Below are 18,007 nucleotides of genomic sequence, written 5' to 3' on the forward strand. Positions count from 1 at the left end.
TACGGACTTAATTAACAATACCATTTACAAGCTGGAACCAAAGGTCGTTCCCATTAACATCCTCCAATTCGGGTATGAAAAAGTCATTAGTCATGGCTTTATATCGTTCCCATTGACGGTGCCATTTTCAAAGAAATATAGATCACACCAAACAGTGATTTCTACGCATTCAACCAAAAGTGAGCTTCATCACTGAACAAAAATTTGTTTGTGAAAATCCGGAACTTTTACCATCTCAAAAAGAGGGAGATTCACTGAACGTGCGACGCGCTTGATGATCTTGTCGCTTCAATTTCTGCACGGTTTAGATTTTATAAGCCCGTAAAACAAGATTCTTCTGCAAAATCGTCCACAAAGCGGATAGGCACAGCTCCAATTTTTGCCCGTGATGACGGAGTTAATGACATGAAGGTACCATAAAATTGATTAAACAGCTGGGGATAGTTCAGTGTAGTGACTGCTCTCTATCAGATAGAGACTTCAGTGAATCACAAAATCATGGGAGGTCATAACCGTTCTTAAGATCTATACGGTTCGGTACTTTTACACGGTTTACACGGCGGTTCTTACCGCCGACAATGGTTAACTTCACGGAGCTTACAAAGCACCAAACGTCGAAACAAATTTAAGCTGGGGCTAAATTCAAGTTCTACCAGCAGTAAGCCAGCCCATTCTATATACATATTTGGGACCGGATGAGATCTTGCCTAAATGAGATAGAAGATCTTTTAGCTGAAGCTGGAGCGTAATCTAATATAGAAATTACAATGGTGCTGAAGTTTCAACTCTTAATTGTGGAGGAATTTTGATTGGCAATAGGGTGAAAGTTGTTGCATTGTTTTGTATTTCTGAATTTCTAGGGGCAATCTGATATTAAAAAAGTCTTGAACTGTGTACAGACGAAACCTGTTACAGTATCCAATGAGAGTCTTCTTGAGCCGCACCAATATGTTCTGGATGCAGTGAAACGCAGATGGGGAAGCTACAGACATATCAGAAAACTGCACTCCGGACTACAACGGGATGTCTCTCATCGAACATCTTCACAGTGATTCCCGCATGCTCCCACTTAACGAGCACAGTGAACACCTCTCAAAACAGTTTCTGCTGGTGTAATTTCGTAGAAATCATCCGTGCAGTCTCCAGCTTGTAGCGGAACCGCCTCCTTGGAGCATCCAGAGGTCCCTCCTCAACTACCTCGACGACATAAAACCATACGCCGACAAGAGTTCGGACGCAACAAACTTTAGACATGAGCTGAACGTCATTCACAGTGGAGCCATAAACACCTTCACCGACACTGACTCAGTGAATGGCGTACTTGGAGTCAAGCCACCGCTCATTGCAGACGGCGAGCTAGGGTTGCTACGAGAATGACCCTTGCGCAGCTTCGTTCTGGATACTGTAGCAGTTTAGACTCCTACTTATCCAGAATCGTCCCCGACATATCAACACCATATGTCCACCGTGCGACGTGTCTTTTTTGCATGCCCAGCTAACTGACACCCCTCTCACTATGGTCCGACTCGTCGTTTCCTGAGCCTACCGTTGGATGACCTCGTTGACAACTTATCCGAACCTTATTATCTTAACAGGGACAAGGTAACGGTTACAACGGAGTCTTCTTGATGTATTCAAAATAGATATTATGCAATAGATCTGTGAACTTTTGGAATCTGTGAGCTATTGGAGCGGTGAAGATCGCATAAAATGTCGAAAGTAGTTTGTGCATATGGATGAGAGCTCTTCTCTTCCGAGAGTTTTTAATGCCGTAACATTTGAGACCTCATCTGTGGTCGAAAGATGAAGTGATGTTGAACTTCTGTATGTAATTGCTTAACTAAGATATTGCATTCTCTGAAAACTTTCTAAAAAAGAAAAAAAAGTCATAATAATGAAGGAGATTAAAATATAATTATTTTAAACCAACATCAAACTCATCTTAACAACCTAACTATATCAACTAAAATATTTACACATCTAGAGATATTTATAATTTTAAATATTTATGTAGAGTACAGTGTTTTTTTTTGTATGTATGTTCGTCTATACTTATCATGTTTGTTGAGGCGCCACAAATATTTAAGCAAACAGATTTGTATAAGCTTCGTTATGAAGATGCCAGCATATGGACACACTACATAACTAGACATACCTACTCATTTACATATACAAATATATAAATGTATATACGTTTTGAGTAGACAGTTGCCATCATAAACACAGTGACGTTGCTTATCTCCACTGTTTAGAATTCTGACAGGTGTGACATGTAGTTCCGTGAAACGAAACTGTTAAGACTAGATTAGCACCCCAATCTGTGGAGATTAAGCAACAAAAAAAAACTCGAAAAAATCAGACAACAACAAATACTCATAACAATAAATGAAGAATGTAGAAGAGAACAAACACCTCTGGTTATTAGGGTATACAACTAAATAGATTTATGTAAATGAATTTGCCGAGTAAATAAATATATTTACATATAAAATTGGTATTTGTGTCAGTAAATATGTAAGTAAGACGAATTTTGTACTGTAATTTGGTTGCCAGAGTAGCTCTGCTTCTTATTTGTACATGATTTTCCAAATAGCCCGTCAAGCTCATTGCTTCACTACCGAAGTTGAAGAAAAAGTTCCAAGAAGATCAGCCGGTAACCCAGAGCTTTCCTATCCAATTGGACAGTATTAACAATTAGACAATATGACCTTTGACTACAGAAAATACCGAAAACGTCTAGCTGCCGCCAACAGCTCAGAAGGAGAGACGTTGCCAAAAATTCTAAATTTCCAAACAGATCACCCAGTAACCCAGAGATTTCGAAACCAATTGGATAATATGATCTTTGATTAAGAGAAATGCCAAAAAGTCTAGCTGCCGCCGACGGCTCAGCAGGAGAGACAGAGATAACTCTTCAACCTGATTAAAAAGTGGACGCCATCTTGTGTGAATACGCTAACTTCGACTGTAGTCGTTATGACCAAACTCGCTGCAGGCCCAGAGACTACAATGGTATACATACATAAGTAAGAGAAGTATGAGTTGTACTCATGTCAGGAATTTGCTCGCATTTCATTATTGCAGAATGCGAAAAGTTTAACTTCTCGAAAGTTAAACACTCTGGCCGATTTCGCTTATGCAGATCGTCGCCAGAATTGTCTTGATGATATGGCTCTCGGTACAATCTTTTATTGAGAATGTAAACCTATAATAGTAGTAGTAGTATCAGTAGACGATTACGCATTCAATATTTTATAAAATATTGTCCTAAGCTGCTGAGCCGATGTGGGTTTCTTCAGCTACAGAACCAAGCTCCGCTCAAATTGTCAAAAGGTCAACTCTATGGGAGTTCAGATAGGCTTAAAAAATTACGTAAAATGTTTGGAAAATGCTGCCAAGTTACCTTTGGCCGGTTAAAATATCGAGCCCATTTCGATTACCTAGACCAGAACTCGTGGATATGGTCTTGACGACGCTATTCTCGGTTGTTTTGTACACTTTAATCGTCAAAATTTTAACCAACAATCCAATATTAGACGATCACACTATATTCCACCACAAACGACGATTTATATTATTTTAGAACAAGAAGAAACGTTAAATTCGGATATACCGGGATAAAAGGACGTTGTCAAAATATTGGAAAAAGTGAAACAGTAGTTCGCGTATACACAGACAGGGAGATATGGCAAAATCGACTCAACTCATCAGGCTGATCTCATCTCTTTTGTGCGTTACAAACATCGTGCCAAGCTTAATATAGCCTGATCATTTGCAGACGAGGAAACAATCAGTTCTCCTGAATTTCGTTGTGAGAACTACAGACTCCATATAATGCCCGAAAATTTATATGATGTGATTATCACAAAAAAAGTAGTCGTCGCATTATTGTCCGGGAGTCTTGAACTAGAAAACGCCAGACTATATACATATAATGTCTACAAATATGAAGTTTTATAGGCGACCGAACCACTAAAGTTTCCTCAAAAGCTTCAAAGTCATAAAACCAGTACTGTACTTCCAGTTTCTAGTCTGTGCAAAAAGATTTATGCCCTGGAAACCTTCGCGCTTTGGAAACTTATCCAACACAAGTTTTAAAACGATGAGCATTTTCATTGAAAAATTGTATTTTGGGGAAATCGCCAATCAATCTTCTGTTATTGTAAAATTCTGGTCCAGTAAGACTTTCAGCTTCTGTAGAAGTTTTCCAAACATAACCTCAATAAACCAAAAAAAAAAAAAATTATACCATGAACTATTTAAGTTGAAACTTTTCCCCGGTCTCTCTAGAAGTCTAAAATCAGAAATGGACAGATTTAGGCCCATATTATTTATTGAGTTCTAAAGTCTTATGATAAAGATCCGAATATTAAAAAAACTGTTAGGCGACTTATCGAGATCCTTCTAAGGATTGACATTTTAACCTAATAACCTATCGATGTTTCAACAAGACTTAGGGAAGTTGGCAAATTCGATGAAATTAGTTGTCACCAATAGCGGTCTCTCATTCGAGGCTAATTTCTTTTCTTCATTGGTTATGTGTTTTACGTGGCGAGTCCCAAACCCAGCGCACAAACCTGGGCAGGGGCTGTTGCGCTTTCTCCCTTTTACCCCGGACTGCTTGAGCCATATATAAAAGAATCGTTTCTGTCCACTCCCAAGTGAATGGCGCTCAGAGAACTTTCCTCACTTGCGCGAACTTCTACACATGACTCCATCCTCCATTTAATTCAGTGGCTATATAAAGCAGACTCGTGCTGGGAGAGAGTCAATCGCCGAGTACTGGCATTCATGCCGGCGGAGGAACGTCTAGCCAAAAGCCGACTCAAAACGAAATTCTTTCTGCGGAAGATTTGTGGTCCTTTTTCCCATTGACATAGTTCAGCGAATTAAGAGAATTCGATGTAGTTCCCTCCGGGCGAAGCAGAGGAAGAGAAAGACCTCCACTCCATTCGAGAGGTCCAGGTGTCTACGCCAGTAAAGAAGAAAAATAATAGCAGTGCAGAATATATTCTTCAAACATAAGACTGCTCAGAGTCTGTAAATGCTTTTCAAAGATAACCTTAAAAAAGTCTTAATCACTTTTCGAATATCAACAGTCTTCTCTTGGCTCTGTAACTGTCCATACCTGTTGTAGCTTGAGTACTGCCCATTTGATTTTTACATAACCTCACTAAACTGCTTGCCAACTTATCTTCTGAGTTTAAACATTTATCGATTTAATTGCTTCACAAGCAAGAAGAAGCAAGAACAGGGCACCAAAGTTTTTGATTAAAAAACTGTAACTGCAAAACGGAAAACGAGAGACGAAAATTGCAAACAAATGAATGACAAAATGATTATTGTTGCTTTTGTTATTGCAATTCTGTTGGCTATCATTTGTTTTCCATTACCGGTAAACAGACACACACACACATACACTTTTCCACGGCGGCTGCGTGCTGCCGCGTCGCTACGAAGTCCTAAATCACACACTTGGCTCTTTCTGAGAATCACCCAAACCGAGAGCCATACAGTCGAAGCGCCGTAGAGCCAAAGCAGCACTTGTGAACCGTTGCATGTCTTGATTATGCTGGCCTGCATCCGCTGACACAACAGACAACGGTTATAGTACCAATGTTGCCCTTCTTCACTGGCTCGCTTGTACACTTGTGTTGCTGTTGTTGTTGTAAAGGTTTTGTTGCACCGTGTCCGTCTGGCCGATGGAGTGCGATAAGCGGCAGCGCGGCGTGTAGTCGGCGGCCAGCAGCAGGCAGCCAAGAATGTCGGACAATGCTATGCATGCTGCTGCCCCCTTCTTCTTCTGCTTCTCCTTCATCTTCTTCTCACCGCTTCTTGCCAGCTTCTCTGGCTTCTTTTTGCCGTGTGTCATGTGGCGTGTCGAGTTTTTACTTTTCGCCATTGGCATTGCCGTGTCGTCGATTGCCGTCCTTTGCCTTTGCCCTCGCTGCTGTTATTTTATCGTATCTGCTGTTGTTTTTGTTGCCGCTTTCGTTGGCTTTTGTTGTGTCATGTTTTTGTTGGCAACATCATTCGGTAATTACGGTGCTTCTTGGCTGGCGCTAGCACTTTTTCTGATGTTTTCATTCACTTTGTACGATTGGATAACTCGGCGGCGGCCTCAATGCTACCAAATACCTACCACACAGCAGCATAAAAAGTTACAGGCGGTCTTCGTATTAATAGAAACAGTATGCGGCATATTGTTTGATTAGCGGTTGAAGACAACCATTAATCTATAAGACTGTAAAAACTATGTCAATGATAAGTTACCGCGCTGAAGCAATGGTTTCTGGAAAAGATCATTAAAAGTGCTTTCTGCCTGTTACTAGAGTTATCTTCGATCTCATGGCATGTTCAAGACGGTAGATCGGAAATATACAAAATTCCTATTGGCGCTTCTTGGAAGAGACTGTAGGACCAAGATAATAGTACTAACTGACGACACACGCGCTCAGAAAAGGGCTGACAGGTTAAGAAGACTGCAGGAAATGTCCAGAGCAAGGCGCCAGGAAAACAATGGTGCATCTTTTGTGCACTTGTCTCGCATTGGCAAGACTACGCTTTAATCATTCAATAGTGAGCCCACAGAGTCTGTTAAAATTCGAGTCAAGCGCAGGCATCCTAAAGGATGACTATTCTTCATGGACCTAGTGACTGAACTCCATCTAGTATCGCAAAGGACCAAAACTGGGCTATGCGTGGCTCATTTGTCATCTAATCTAACCAGTACCCAATCTCCTCGATAGCTTATTTTCCTTCAGGCCCGCCAAATTTCAGTGGCTTTTATAAATGAGTTAACATTTATTCTATATGTTTCAACATTATTTGCATTAACCAAATATATCTAGCCAAAAGTCTGAAGTATTGGTTCTAAAATATATACAAGCGGTTGTTTTTTTCTATTGTGAATCATATTCTAGTGAGAGTTTTCTGGAACGACTGGAAAAATAGTAGTCAGAAGGGGCAAGATATGTGCTATAACATGAGTTCTCATTAATTGTTTCACCCTGCTTTCGAAGCTCATAATACAACACGCTCTTCTGATCCCAACAAATATAGATCTTGGAGTCATAGCTCATCGTGCCGTTGTTTTGCCTGGCTGGCCAGGTTTCATATATGGTATTTTGTGTTTAGAGATGTCGGAATGGATACATTTTTCATTTTTTCATCACCCCTCACAATCAGATGCAAAAACGACTTCCTTTTATAGCATTCAAGCAGCTCGTCTGACATGTAAAATTGTCTTTCAAAGTCTCTTTGCTTCAACGCATATGACAACCAATTTCCTTGCATTTGTAAGTATTCGGTTGCTGTAAAACTGACTGCTGGAGAGACTACTAAAGATTATTCGAGTTCTTCATGTGTTTGAAAATAATTTCAATCGTGTTAGGCTTTCAGTTCCTCATTTTCAAACTTGTTTTGTCCATGCCTTCATCTTCCAAGACAAAATTACCGTTGCTAATTCGTGCAGATCTCTTTTGGGACGTTTGCTAAGCTAAAGAATGTTCAGGAAAAACTTCGAACGAAATATGTTGACTTAGGCGGAGGTTTACTTCATATGGAAATAAAGAAGAATAGCTCAAAAAAATAGAACAAAGTCACTCAATTTTTTCGAAAAATAGCGTCGCCTTAACGTTTGGGAAACAATGCTTTCCGATTATCAGGATGCCATGAAACATATTATTACTGGCGATGAGTCTTGCATATATTCATACCACCCGGAAAGAGACGATCAATCCGCCAAAGATCTAGACAAAGATTAGTCGGAGCCGGAAAAACCACTTCAAACCAGATCAAAAATTGATTTTATGTTGACATTTTTCTTCCATTATCGAGTTGTGGTGCTCTCCGTATTCCTTCCGACCGGCCAAATTGTCAACAAGGAATTTCATTCGAGTGTTACGCGTCGTTTGCGCGAAGCTATTCGTAAAAAGAGGTCGAAATTATGGGCCGACAACTCTTGGTTTTTGCACCACGATAATGCACTGTCGCATATATATTCATTCTACGTGAGTTTTTTGTTAAATTTTCAACCAATATCGTGCCGCAACCACGGTATTCGCCTGATTTAGCTCCGTCTGACTTTTGGCTAGTCAGCAAACTCAAATGACGTCACCGGGGAAATCTTTTTGAATCAGTTGACGTCATTACACGTGAATCGCTACGTGTATTGAAGGCTTTTCCGGGAATTGACTTTAACAACTTTTTCGAGGATTGGAAAAAACATTGACACAAGTGCCTTGGGCCCAAGGGGTATTACTGTGTGGGGGACGACAAAAGTTAAGAATTTTAAAGTTATGAACAAAGTCTTACTATTTTTTGGTATAGTAATGTATATAAAAAACCAGCGAGACAAGCTGAGTTGTCTTTTTATTTGAGAAAAATCAATTATTATTCACGGCAACGCTACAATCTATACTGTAGCATATAGCTGTTATACAAACTAATCGATCAAAATCACGAAATATGAAACTAAATGTGTTCTTTTGATCTCAAAGGCGTTCTTAACTGTTCAACTGGGATCCTTCGTAATCCATTCCTCATTATTTAGCCTAACCTAACCTACATATATGTATGTATGTAGATCAGTACAAGTTCTAGACTATAACATATTTTTGAGCTTGATATCAGTTTCAAAAATCGTATATCACAAAGCACTACACGATTTTGGATTGAAGATATTGGCAAAATACGGTCAGTTCCTCATTTTATGCGTAGAGCCTATTTGTCATATAATTTCACTAGCTTATTTGATATTACAATAAATTGTGTAAAGGTATCGAAAACCTCCTTCGCACCCAGCAAGCTCCTGGATTTGTTCAGAGTACTGCACATTTGTGACCATGTTTAATATAGGAGAGGGCACAATAGACCATAGGTCGTGGTGGAAAACCTGAATTAATTTCTATAATCTATCTATCTATCGAAACTAAACAAGTATTTCAAATCTTCCAGGATATGAAAGAACTTTTTTTTCGAAATCTTTTCCAACCCATTTACGCCGTGACCATACAAAACTTATTTTATTGCAGAACCTTTTATCACTTAGAATTTGGGAAAGTTTTTTTTATACGGTTTTGCTCTAAACTTAACCCTTTTCCACTTGTTTCTTGTTATTTTCCTTATTCACTTGTCTGTAACTGTAGAAATTCAGCATTGTCTCGTCTCTCCTGGATGCAGTGCAAATGCCGGCCACATTGACCCTTCAAAAGTGCAGCCAGGAATACGAAGGCATGAAGGCGTGCGCTTGTAGTACAAAGCCTGTTACAGCGCCAGCGCCACTGCCATGCAGGTGGTCTCACCTCGCCTAGTGGTCGGTGCGCGTACCTTTTACTACCTTCTGCCGGTACTCCTACTCGCTGCAGACATTTCCACGGCTACTACTTAAAAATATTTGGAGTTTGTTTTAGTTGTTGTTAGTAGCTATTGTTATTGTATTTGCTGTTGCTGTTTTTGATTAACATTGTTGTTGTTGGTGTTGTTGTTTTTGCTACATTTCAGAGGCATTGTTTCGACTCGGTTGCTGGATTTTAAGAATGGCCAGTGAAAAAGGCAAACGGCGAGGCGGCGCGTTTAAGAATGCAGATATTCGAATAAAGATGAATGTACATACATATGTATGTATGCATGTATGTGTGTGTTTGTTTGTGTCTTTCTTGTGGACCACTAAATGTGTTAGCGCCGTTAACAACAACACAATGCAACTTAACAGCGTATTTGCAGCACTTAAAGTACAATCAGTATAAAATGTAGGGAAACAACAACAAATCACTTGCTACACACATACAATACATACAAACGTGAGTATATATGCATATGTATGCGTGCAACAAGGTATTGTGTGCATTAATGAGCTCAAGTGGCCGAAACGTCGAACAACTTGCTGCCCAACATTGCAGCAACCATTGTTTTGTTGTATGTAATTGTTGTCATTGTTGTCATTGTTGTTGTTGTTGCTGTTGACGATCCATGTTTTTGGCTGCTGTGCAGGAGTTCGTTTGTTATACACCTATTTGATGATGTAGCATTTCCGCTTTTACTTAAGCCTTAAGTGTGTTGATAAGCGCTATTGTTTACACACACACAGACTCGCTTAAACACACACACATGTGCATGTGAAAACCTTTTGTGCCTCGCTTTTGCTGCTGTGCTGAAAGATTTGTCCGATCAATTTGCCTTACAGGTAGATATTAGCCATTAGAAGTGTGTTCTTGGTACCTCATAAATAATATGATCGTTTGACTCATGCGCTTGGGCGTATATACATACCTATATGTATGTATGTATGTGTATGTTTATAAAAAAAATATGTACATATGTATTTGAGTGTGTCATGTTTTAAGCGCCAGCATAAATAAGAAAAAAAATAAGGTAGAGGCAAATTTGGTTGTTGGAAATGTATATAAAGGGTGATCCATTTCGAGTTTCCCTTTTTTAAAGAAAAAACACAGAAACTTTAAATTTAATGGGGAATTTTAATTTTTATTCGACAGAACATTCTTTGACATTTATTTTTTGAAAATTAACTCTTTCAAATGTTGGCTGCGGCTACGTCTCAGCTGTTCCATCCATTGAGTGCAATTTCCGATGACTCGTTCGAGCATTTCGATTAGTAACTGGCGAATAACACGCGTGATATTTTGTTCCAAGACCTGAATCGAAGCGGTATTGTTCGCTTAGACGTTAGACTTTACATATCACCAGAGGAAAAAGTCTAACGGTGTGAAACCACACCAATCGACCGACTCAAAATGTGGAATCATCTGCTCACCGAAGTGTTCTCTCAATAAATGCATTGATTGATGCGATGTGTGGGAAGTGGCGTCGTCTTGTTGAAACCAAATGTCGCGGAGATCACGAGCTTCAATTTCAGGTATCAAATAGTCGGTTACCACGGCGTGATAACGGTTGTCATTGACGCTTACGTTCTCACCGGCCGCTGAAGCGCTAATTCCATCGGCGCACAAACCACACTAAACCGTTGCAACTCTTGAATCTCTTCAGGTTGCTCTTCATCCCAAATGCGACAATTTTCCTTGCTTACCTACAATTTGAGCCATAAATGGTCCTCATCGCTGAACAAAAGTTGGCACGAAAAAGTCAGACCATCTTGGATATTTTCATGAGCCCATAGAGCGAGCGATGTCTCTTAGTAAGGTCGGACTTCTTTAGTTCTTGCACAAGCTGTATATTTTACGCTTTCAATTTAAGATCTCGATGTAAATCGTTCCATACGTTAGTCCGAGTTGTTACAAACGGTGCTACGATGGCGTAGCCGGAAGCCATGCCCTTAAGATGGGATGTTTTTCCTGTCGAACACTACCTGCCTGGCTCCGCGGTATACTGCCTCAACCTTGGCTGTTACAACCATAAAAAGCTGTACCGATCGCTCGTCATCACAGGATATCATCTTGATTTTGCACTGGTACCATCCGGCATCTGCGCATGACGGTGTCAAACCTGAATTGCTTAAAAGTACTTCCAGCGATGTGTTTGTCAACATAGCTTGCCCTCATTTCCATTCGGCTTTCTTTTTCGGGAACATACCAATGATAATGCGGCTCCGGGTCACATTTGTAAACGCTTTCGTCTTTGTCTTCGGTTCAAATTTAAAATTGTATAGATGTAAGCTCCTCATTTGTTGGTGTTCTGAACCACCTCAGCAAGTAGGCAGTCGATACTTCTCTGCATACCATGCCTTCGCTGAGTCGCCGACCTTACAAATTGGCCATTGCCCGACAGACGCACTACTAGTGGCAACACTTTTGATATCCCCATCGCCTTCCTGCTTAGCAGCCATATTTTGGCTAGAGGTTGGTTTGGTTACGTCTGCCGTTTGTTGTCTTCCTGGTTGCCTGGAGCTAGGCTGAGCTTCAATTTCCTTGCTAGTGCCATTCCTTGCACCTAGCCATTCCTTGCACCCGACTGTTTCTAGTCCGCCCCTGCCTTCGTTTTGACGCTGTGGTATCTAGTACCAGTCGGCAACTTCGGAGAGGGTTCAGCATATAATTTTTTGTCAATTGAAGTTAGATTTCTATATGTTAATGAATATATGTTTGGCAGTTGTTTGTTTACTACTCGAAATCAACGAAAAAGCTGAACAATGAGTTTGTTTAAATTTTGTGGTCATAAGGTTTCGCTAACCAACGCTTGGTGAGCTCGCGCGAAGCTTTTACATCCTGCGCCCGAATGCACGAAGATGGGGGAATCTCTGCTCGTTTCCATCTTAATGAAATTAAGGTGTCCCCTTGATAACATCGAGAAAATTTAAAGAAACAGTGTGTTAGAGTGATAGCAGAGGATCTCAACATAAACGTATTTTGTTAGAGTTTTGAATAAAAAGCCGTTCAATGCAAGACTCGGACCAAATTAATCTTTTGCCAAAACGACGTCGAGTAAAGATCGTAAAAGAAATGCGGCAAGCTTGACAACTTAGCTAAGGACTCTACATTCTTCAAACTCACCACTACTTGTACCGAGACGTGAATTTATGATTATAACGTCGAAAGTGTTCAATAATCTAGTGAATGGCACTCCAAAAATGAGTCGACTCCGAAAAAAACTAAATTCATTGAAGGTACAAAAGGCCTTCCCGAGGCTTAAAGCCAAAGAAAAAAAAAATACAGTAAGCGTTACCGTGCCTGTATTCACACAAAACGAGCTTATTTTGATGGCGCTAATAAAGATTCGTATGAAAATTCTTGAAAATGTTAATTATATTTTTAAGTCAATCAGAATGGTCGAGATCCTCACTGCTCTAACGACAGTCGGCTCTATATTATAGAAATGGACCCGAATTTTTAACCGGCCAAGCACTGTCAACTCGACATCATGACTTCAAATTATATGGGTAACGTTTTATACCGCTACAACAACAACATTCCGTCAAACGGCGGATTTGGACGGATTGTTTAAGGACTGTTAACTCGGTAATATCAGCTAATATTCTCAAGTTTTTCTTCGATGGTATTATATAGTATATTGCCTTGACAAATAAACTCATGAAGTCCAAATTCTCTCTGTGAGTTTACGATGGCGTCATTTAAGCTCGAAAGCTTTGGGATCATTATAAATCCAGTTCTCGCGTTCGCTCTTTTAAGCTAACAAAGGGTTTTAGTACCAATATTGCCGCGCGGTATTCATACACTTGGTCACAGCAGTCATCTGAGATTATAGAAATATATTTCAAATAAATTTTCCATTATTTTTAGATGACTGATTTTTCTTTAACTTCCTCACATTCGCTCAGAGAACTTACAATATGTTTCTTTCTTTCGCAGGCAATTTGTTATCGTGTTCCAATGAAGGTGAAGTGGTGCAAATTACGGAACTGAAAATAACTTCAAAATGTTATCAGTGTACCTGCAAGGTGAGTTCAAATGCATGCACTAAAATTTAAAAAAAAACTTCAAATTTACTGCTTCTTACTTTCATTATTATTCGAAAAAACATTCTTTGGCATTTGTTTTTTGAAGGTTGTATCTTTTAAAAGTAGGGCACGGCTACGTCTCTGATGGACCAATCCGTTGAGTCCAATTTTCGTTGACTAGTTCGAGCATTTCGACTGGTAATTGGCGAATGACACGCGTGATGCTTTTCTTCAAGGCCTGAATCAAAGCGGGATTGTCATCTATGCGGTCGTTACGTTCTCACCGGCATCATTTTTGAAGAATTTTATAGAGCGATGATTCCACTGGCCCACAAGCCTGACCAAACCATTGTTTTTCCTGAATGAAATGACAGATTTTGAATCTCTTCAGGTTCGTCTTCGCCCTAAATGCGGCAATTTTGCTTGTTTACCTACCACTTGAGCTGAAAATGGACCGCATTGCTACACAAAATTTGGTTCGAAAACTCTGGATCTTCTTGGTACTTTTCAAGAGCCCTTGGAGCGAAACGATGTCGTTAGAAAAGATCGAGTTCAGTTTTTATATTGAAATTTTAGCAAATTTTGTGACATTTTTTTATCCCATATTACCAGCTGATGATTAGAATACTTATAAACGAAGTGACGTTCAAAAAAATTGTGGTTGTGATTCTGAGAGATTAGTTCACTCCATTTTCGTGGCAAACTTAATACACTCCATTGAGGGCATAAAAATACCACAAATTCCGCCAATATCTTAGATTTGTATGTGCTTCAGGTCATTTTTAGGCTTGCTGGTGCTTAACCTTGATGACAACCAGTATGCAAGTAAATCCTTCAGTTCATTATTGCATCGGTAAAAGCAGTGATTATTCAAAAGCTCTCTCTCCCTCTTGGCATTTCATGAATATTGAGTTCTGCTTCATAATCAGTTTGCGAGTTATGGCCCAAGACAGATGCCTTTCATAGCTGCAACTACTAGTCTTAACCAAGGAACTTCATAGTGGTCCGAAAAAGTTCATACAACCAGCTCGTTCTCGCGCCACAAATTTGTGAGCTGTTTGTCAACTTAAGAAAAATTAATTGTATAAGTGCAAAGCATGTCCTTAAGTTTATTGCAATCATAACATAGAAACAAATCATGTTGCTATGCGCACAAAGCATTCACACACACACATTCACATTCGAAGTATTATGCAAGAAGAACTGCGTTCAAATAAGTACTCAACTATAATCTTGAGCAATCGCAAAAGGAAACGAGTATGCATCTATTATTATAGCACAATAAAGAGTGCACAGTTAGGAATGCTTAGAAAATTGGAGATTCTAAGTACAGCCAGGTCCTTTACCACCTGGTATTTCCAACAGCGTCGAAGTTTTCCTCTTCCTCTGCTTCCCCAGGCGGGTACTGCATCGAACACTCTCGGAGCCGGAGTGGTTTCATCCATTCTGTCGGCCGAATTAATTCGCTGAACTAAATCAATGTCGTCGTATATCTCGCACAGCTCTTCGTTCCATCGACTGCGCCATTTTTAAGTTAGTTGGGATCATTCGCCATTGCCAATGCACAAGGGACCCAAAGGACCATAAATCATACCCGAAACCCTTCTCTCGAAAACTCGTAACGCCGACTCATCAGAAGTGTCATCATCCATACCTCTGTACCATATAGCTGGATCGAAATGATGAGTGACTTGTAGAGTTTGGTCTATGTTCGTCGAGAGAGGACTTTACCTCTCAATTACCTACTCAGTCCGAGGTAGCCCCCTGGTTGGCAAAGTATCACATATCCCTTGATCCCGACTGTCTTTAAAAATGATTAATGCAAACTAAGGGCTTGGTTGTAAATACAGAAGAGAGAAGTTCTAAGTCGGTGTTAGATACAAGCTCATCTAAAGTGTTTGAATTAGAATTTGGTGAAGACACCGAGAAGGAAGTACTTACAACCGTCAGATCTAAGTAGCCGGAACGGAGCCGCATTTTTATCCGACCAAGGGCAGTCAACTCAGCACCATTCCACGAAATTGCTTCAGGAATATTTTCCGGCGCTACAACAATAAAAAACGAAGTACCTTTCAAAGAGTCTTTGTAGTCAACCATATGCCAGTCACTCTGTCGTGTGGTTTCTTTTATATAACGCTGTCGACAATAAGCTGAGTTAGGTTAGTTTTCCAACTGATCTCGGTGACGGAGAAGTGAATTTTGTTTTCTTGTGAACATAAACAGATATGTTTTCTCCGGGTTCAACCCCAGCCCCGCTTGCGATACCCAATTCTGGAGAGTAGTGATAGTGGTGCTCATAATACTGCTAATGGTCTGTAGAAACTTACCCGTTATGAATATGACAATATCGTCCGCATATGCCACTATCTTAGGGGCTTTGTCGTCTAAGTTCCTTAGCAATTTATTCACCACTAATATCCATAGAAGCGGAGAAAGCACTACACCTTGCGGAGTATCTCTACAGACTTCCTTGTCATTCTAGCGGCGTCCCATTTTGCTCTTATTACTCTAGAGGTCAAGAGGCTTCTGATCCAGCATTGCATTGCATAGCAGGATTAACACCTATTCAGAATAGATTCCGCAGCGACGTCCGTCTGTGCCGGTAGATTTGTATGGGTCAAATGAATGGAAAGCACATTTTATTTTATTATTCGTAAAGATGTGTTCGGAAAAATTTACCGCCCTTACAGCCTGGAATGTGCACACTGACTAAGTCTTTAAATGAGTCCTGGTAGTTGTCCGTTCACTCTACGCTACTTTTGCGAATCCAGGCCGGACGAGCCTTTTTGATAATAGGATTTTGGATAATAGGTTAATGTGCATTGGAAGAAATGTGCAATGCTTTGGAATGAATAAGTGGAGACACACTTAGCCGCTGCTGCTTCGAAATTCCTTTAGGTGGACCTAGGCGCAATCTTTAGGGAAAAAAGAGCTCCCATGTGGCAAAACTAATATTTTGGTCCGCAATAAGCACATATTTGCTGGCGTGACACCCTTTTTAATAACTTTGTTGTTGTTGTTGTGGTTGTTGTTGTTATAAATTCATATGAATTTGGTAACGCCATAAAGCACAGAATTGATTATAATTTATCCAGCCAAACGGACAGCGTCTCAACTTATTGCCAACTACACATGCTTGTGTGGGCATGTGTGTGTGTGTGTGTGTGTGTTCGTATTTAATGCGCTTAACTTTTGTGTTGTTGTTGTTATTCTTGTTGGTATTGCTAAAAATTGTATGTTGTAGACGGCTTTGCCGCTTCCATGAGCAGCCAAGTTATTGACCCAAATATTTGTCAACGCTAAAATTCATAATCTCAAATGACAGCAGACAAACGGAGCATGCACACACATATATGTATATGCATGTAAATGTATGTATATACACACATGCATAGTAGTGCCGGGATAGTAGTAGACGGAAGTTAATAAGGCGAGCATAGCGACGGATGTGTGAGTGTGTGCGAATAATGAATGATTTATATGCGAAAATCCGCTCAAAATAAGTGACTGCATTGAGACACAAACACACACAATGCGCCTGCATGACTAGCGTCCTACTCCAGATCCTTGCTAGCCAACCCTCCGCCCTTGAGGGCGCAACGCAAGCGCTTGGGGATGCGTAAATTTCATTGCGTGAGCTGGCGACTGTGTTCCTCCGCCAATATTCGCTTCGAACATGAGCATAATTCGTCGCGCAAACACACACACGCACGCATACTCATGCACTAAGGAGGGTTAGATGTGCAGTGCTAAGATTTACAATTTAACCTCAAAGCAAATAATAAAGAAAGATGCTCGAAATAAATAAAATTAAGGGCAAACAGCTTGAACTGGCCAATGGCCATATTTCGCCCGGTTCTTGATCTCATTTACACAAAACCGTTATGATTTGCTTGCCATTTGTGTGAGTGTGTGTGTGTGTATGGATGTGTGCATGTGGACAGTGGTCAGCAGCGCCAAAGTGTAGCTCAATAAAGTAAATCAAATACAACAAAACACACATGTATTGGTGCACACACGTACATATATGTAATAAAACATATTGTTGTTGTTTATATATTCGTTACAATTCTTATACCCTGAACAGCGTGTACTTATATTAAGTTTGCCACGAAGTTTGTAACAACCCAATGAACTGTATGTCGTCATCTAAAGTGCAAAATAATTCATAAGTTTACAGGCGATGGAAAAGCGATATAATAGAAACCACTCATATTGAAATAAAATGTGAGTTTTGGTTATAAAATGGTTATATATTGGTTATAAAGTGGTTATATGTTGGTTATAAAGTGGTTACATATTGGTTATAAAATGGTTATATATTAGTTATAAAGTGGTTATATATTGGTTATAAAGTGGTTACATATTGGTTATAAAGTGGTTATATATTGGTTATAAAATGGTTAATATTGGTCATAAAATGGTTATATATTGGTTATAAAATGGTTATATATTGGTTATATCTCACAGCGTTAGCCTAAAATTTTATGCTACATGTATGTATAATATGTAGCAAATCGTAAGCAATGAAAAACTCCAATTTCGACTGTTTTCACATACGTTGTTTTGCATTTTAGGTGACGATATATAAATAACGAGCTGACTTGATTTAGCTCTATTCGTCTGTTTGCATAT

General features: G+C 39.7%; 1 protein-coding gene across 1 annotated transcript in view; it reads left to right on the forward strand.

Annotated features, from left to right (window-relative positions):
• The window catches only part of LOC120770032 (BMP-binding endothelial regulator protein), a 54,884-nt gene that overhangs the window by 5,440 nt on the left and 31,437 nt on the right, over positions 1-18,007 (forward strand). The window contains exon 2 of the mRNA XM_040097142.1: positions 13,284-13,372. Coding sequence (XP_039953076.1) covers positions 13,284-13,372 — 89 coding nt within the window. The remainder of the gene's footprint in view (positions 1-13,283; positions 13,373-18,007) is intronic.

Source organism: Bactrocera tryoni, chromosome 3 (genome assembly GCF_016617805.1).
Source record: "Bactrocera tryoni isolate S06 chromosome 3, CSIRO_BtryS06_freeze2, whole genome shotgun sequence".
Lineage (NCBI taxonomy): Eukaryota > Metazoa > Arthropoda > Insecta > Diptera > Tephritidae > Bactrocera > Bactrocera tryoni.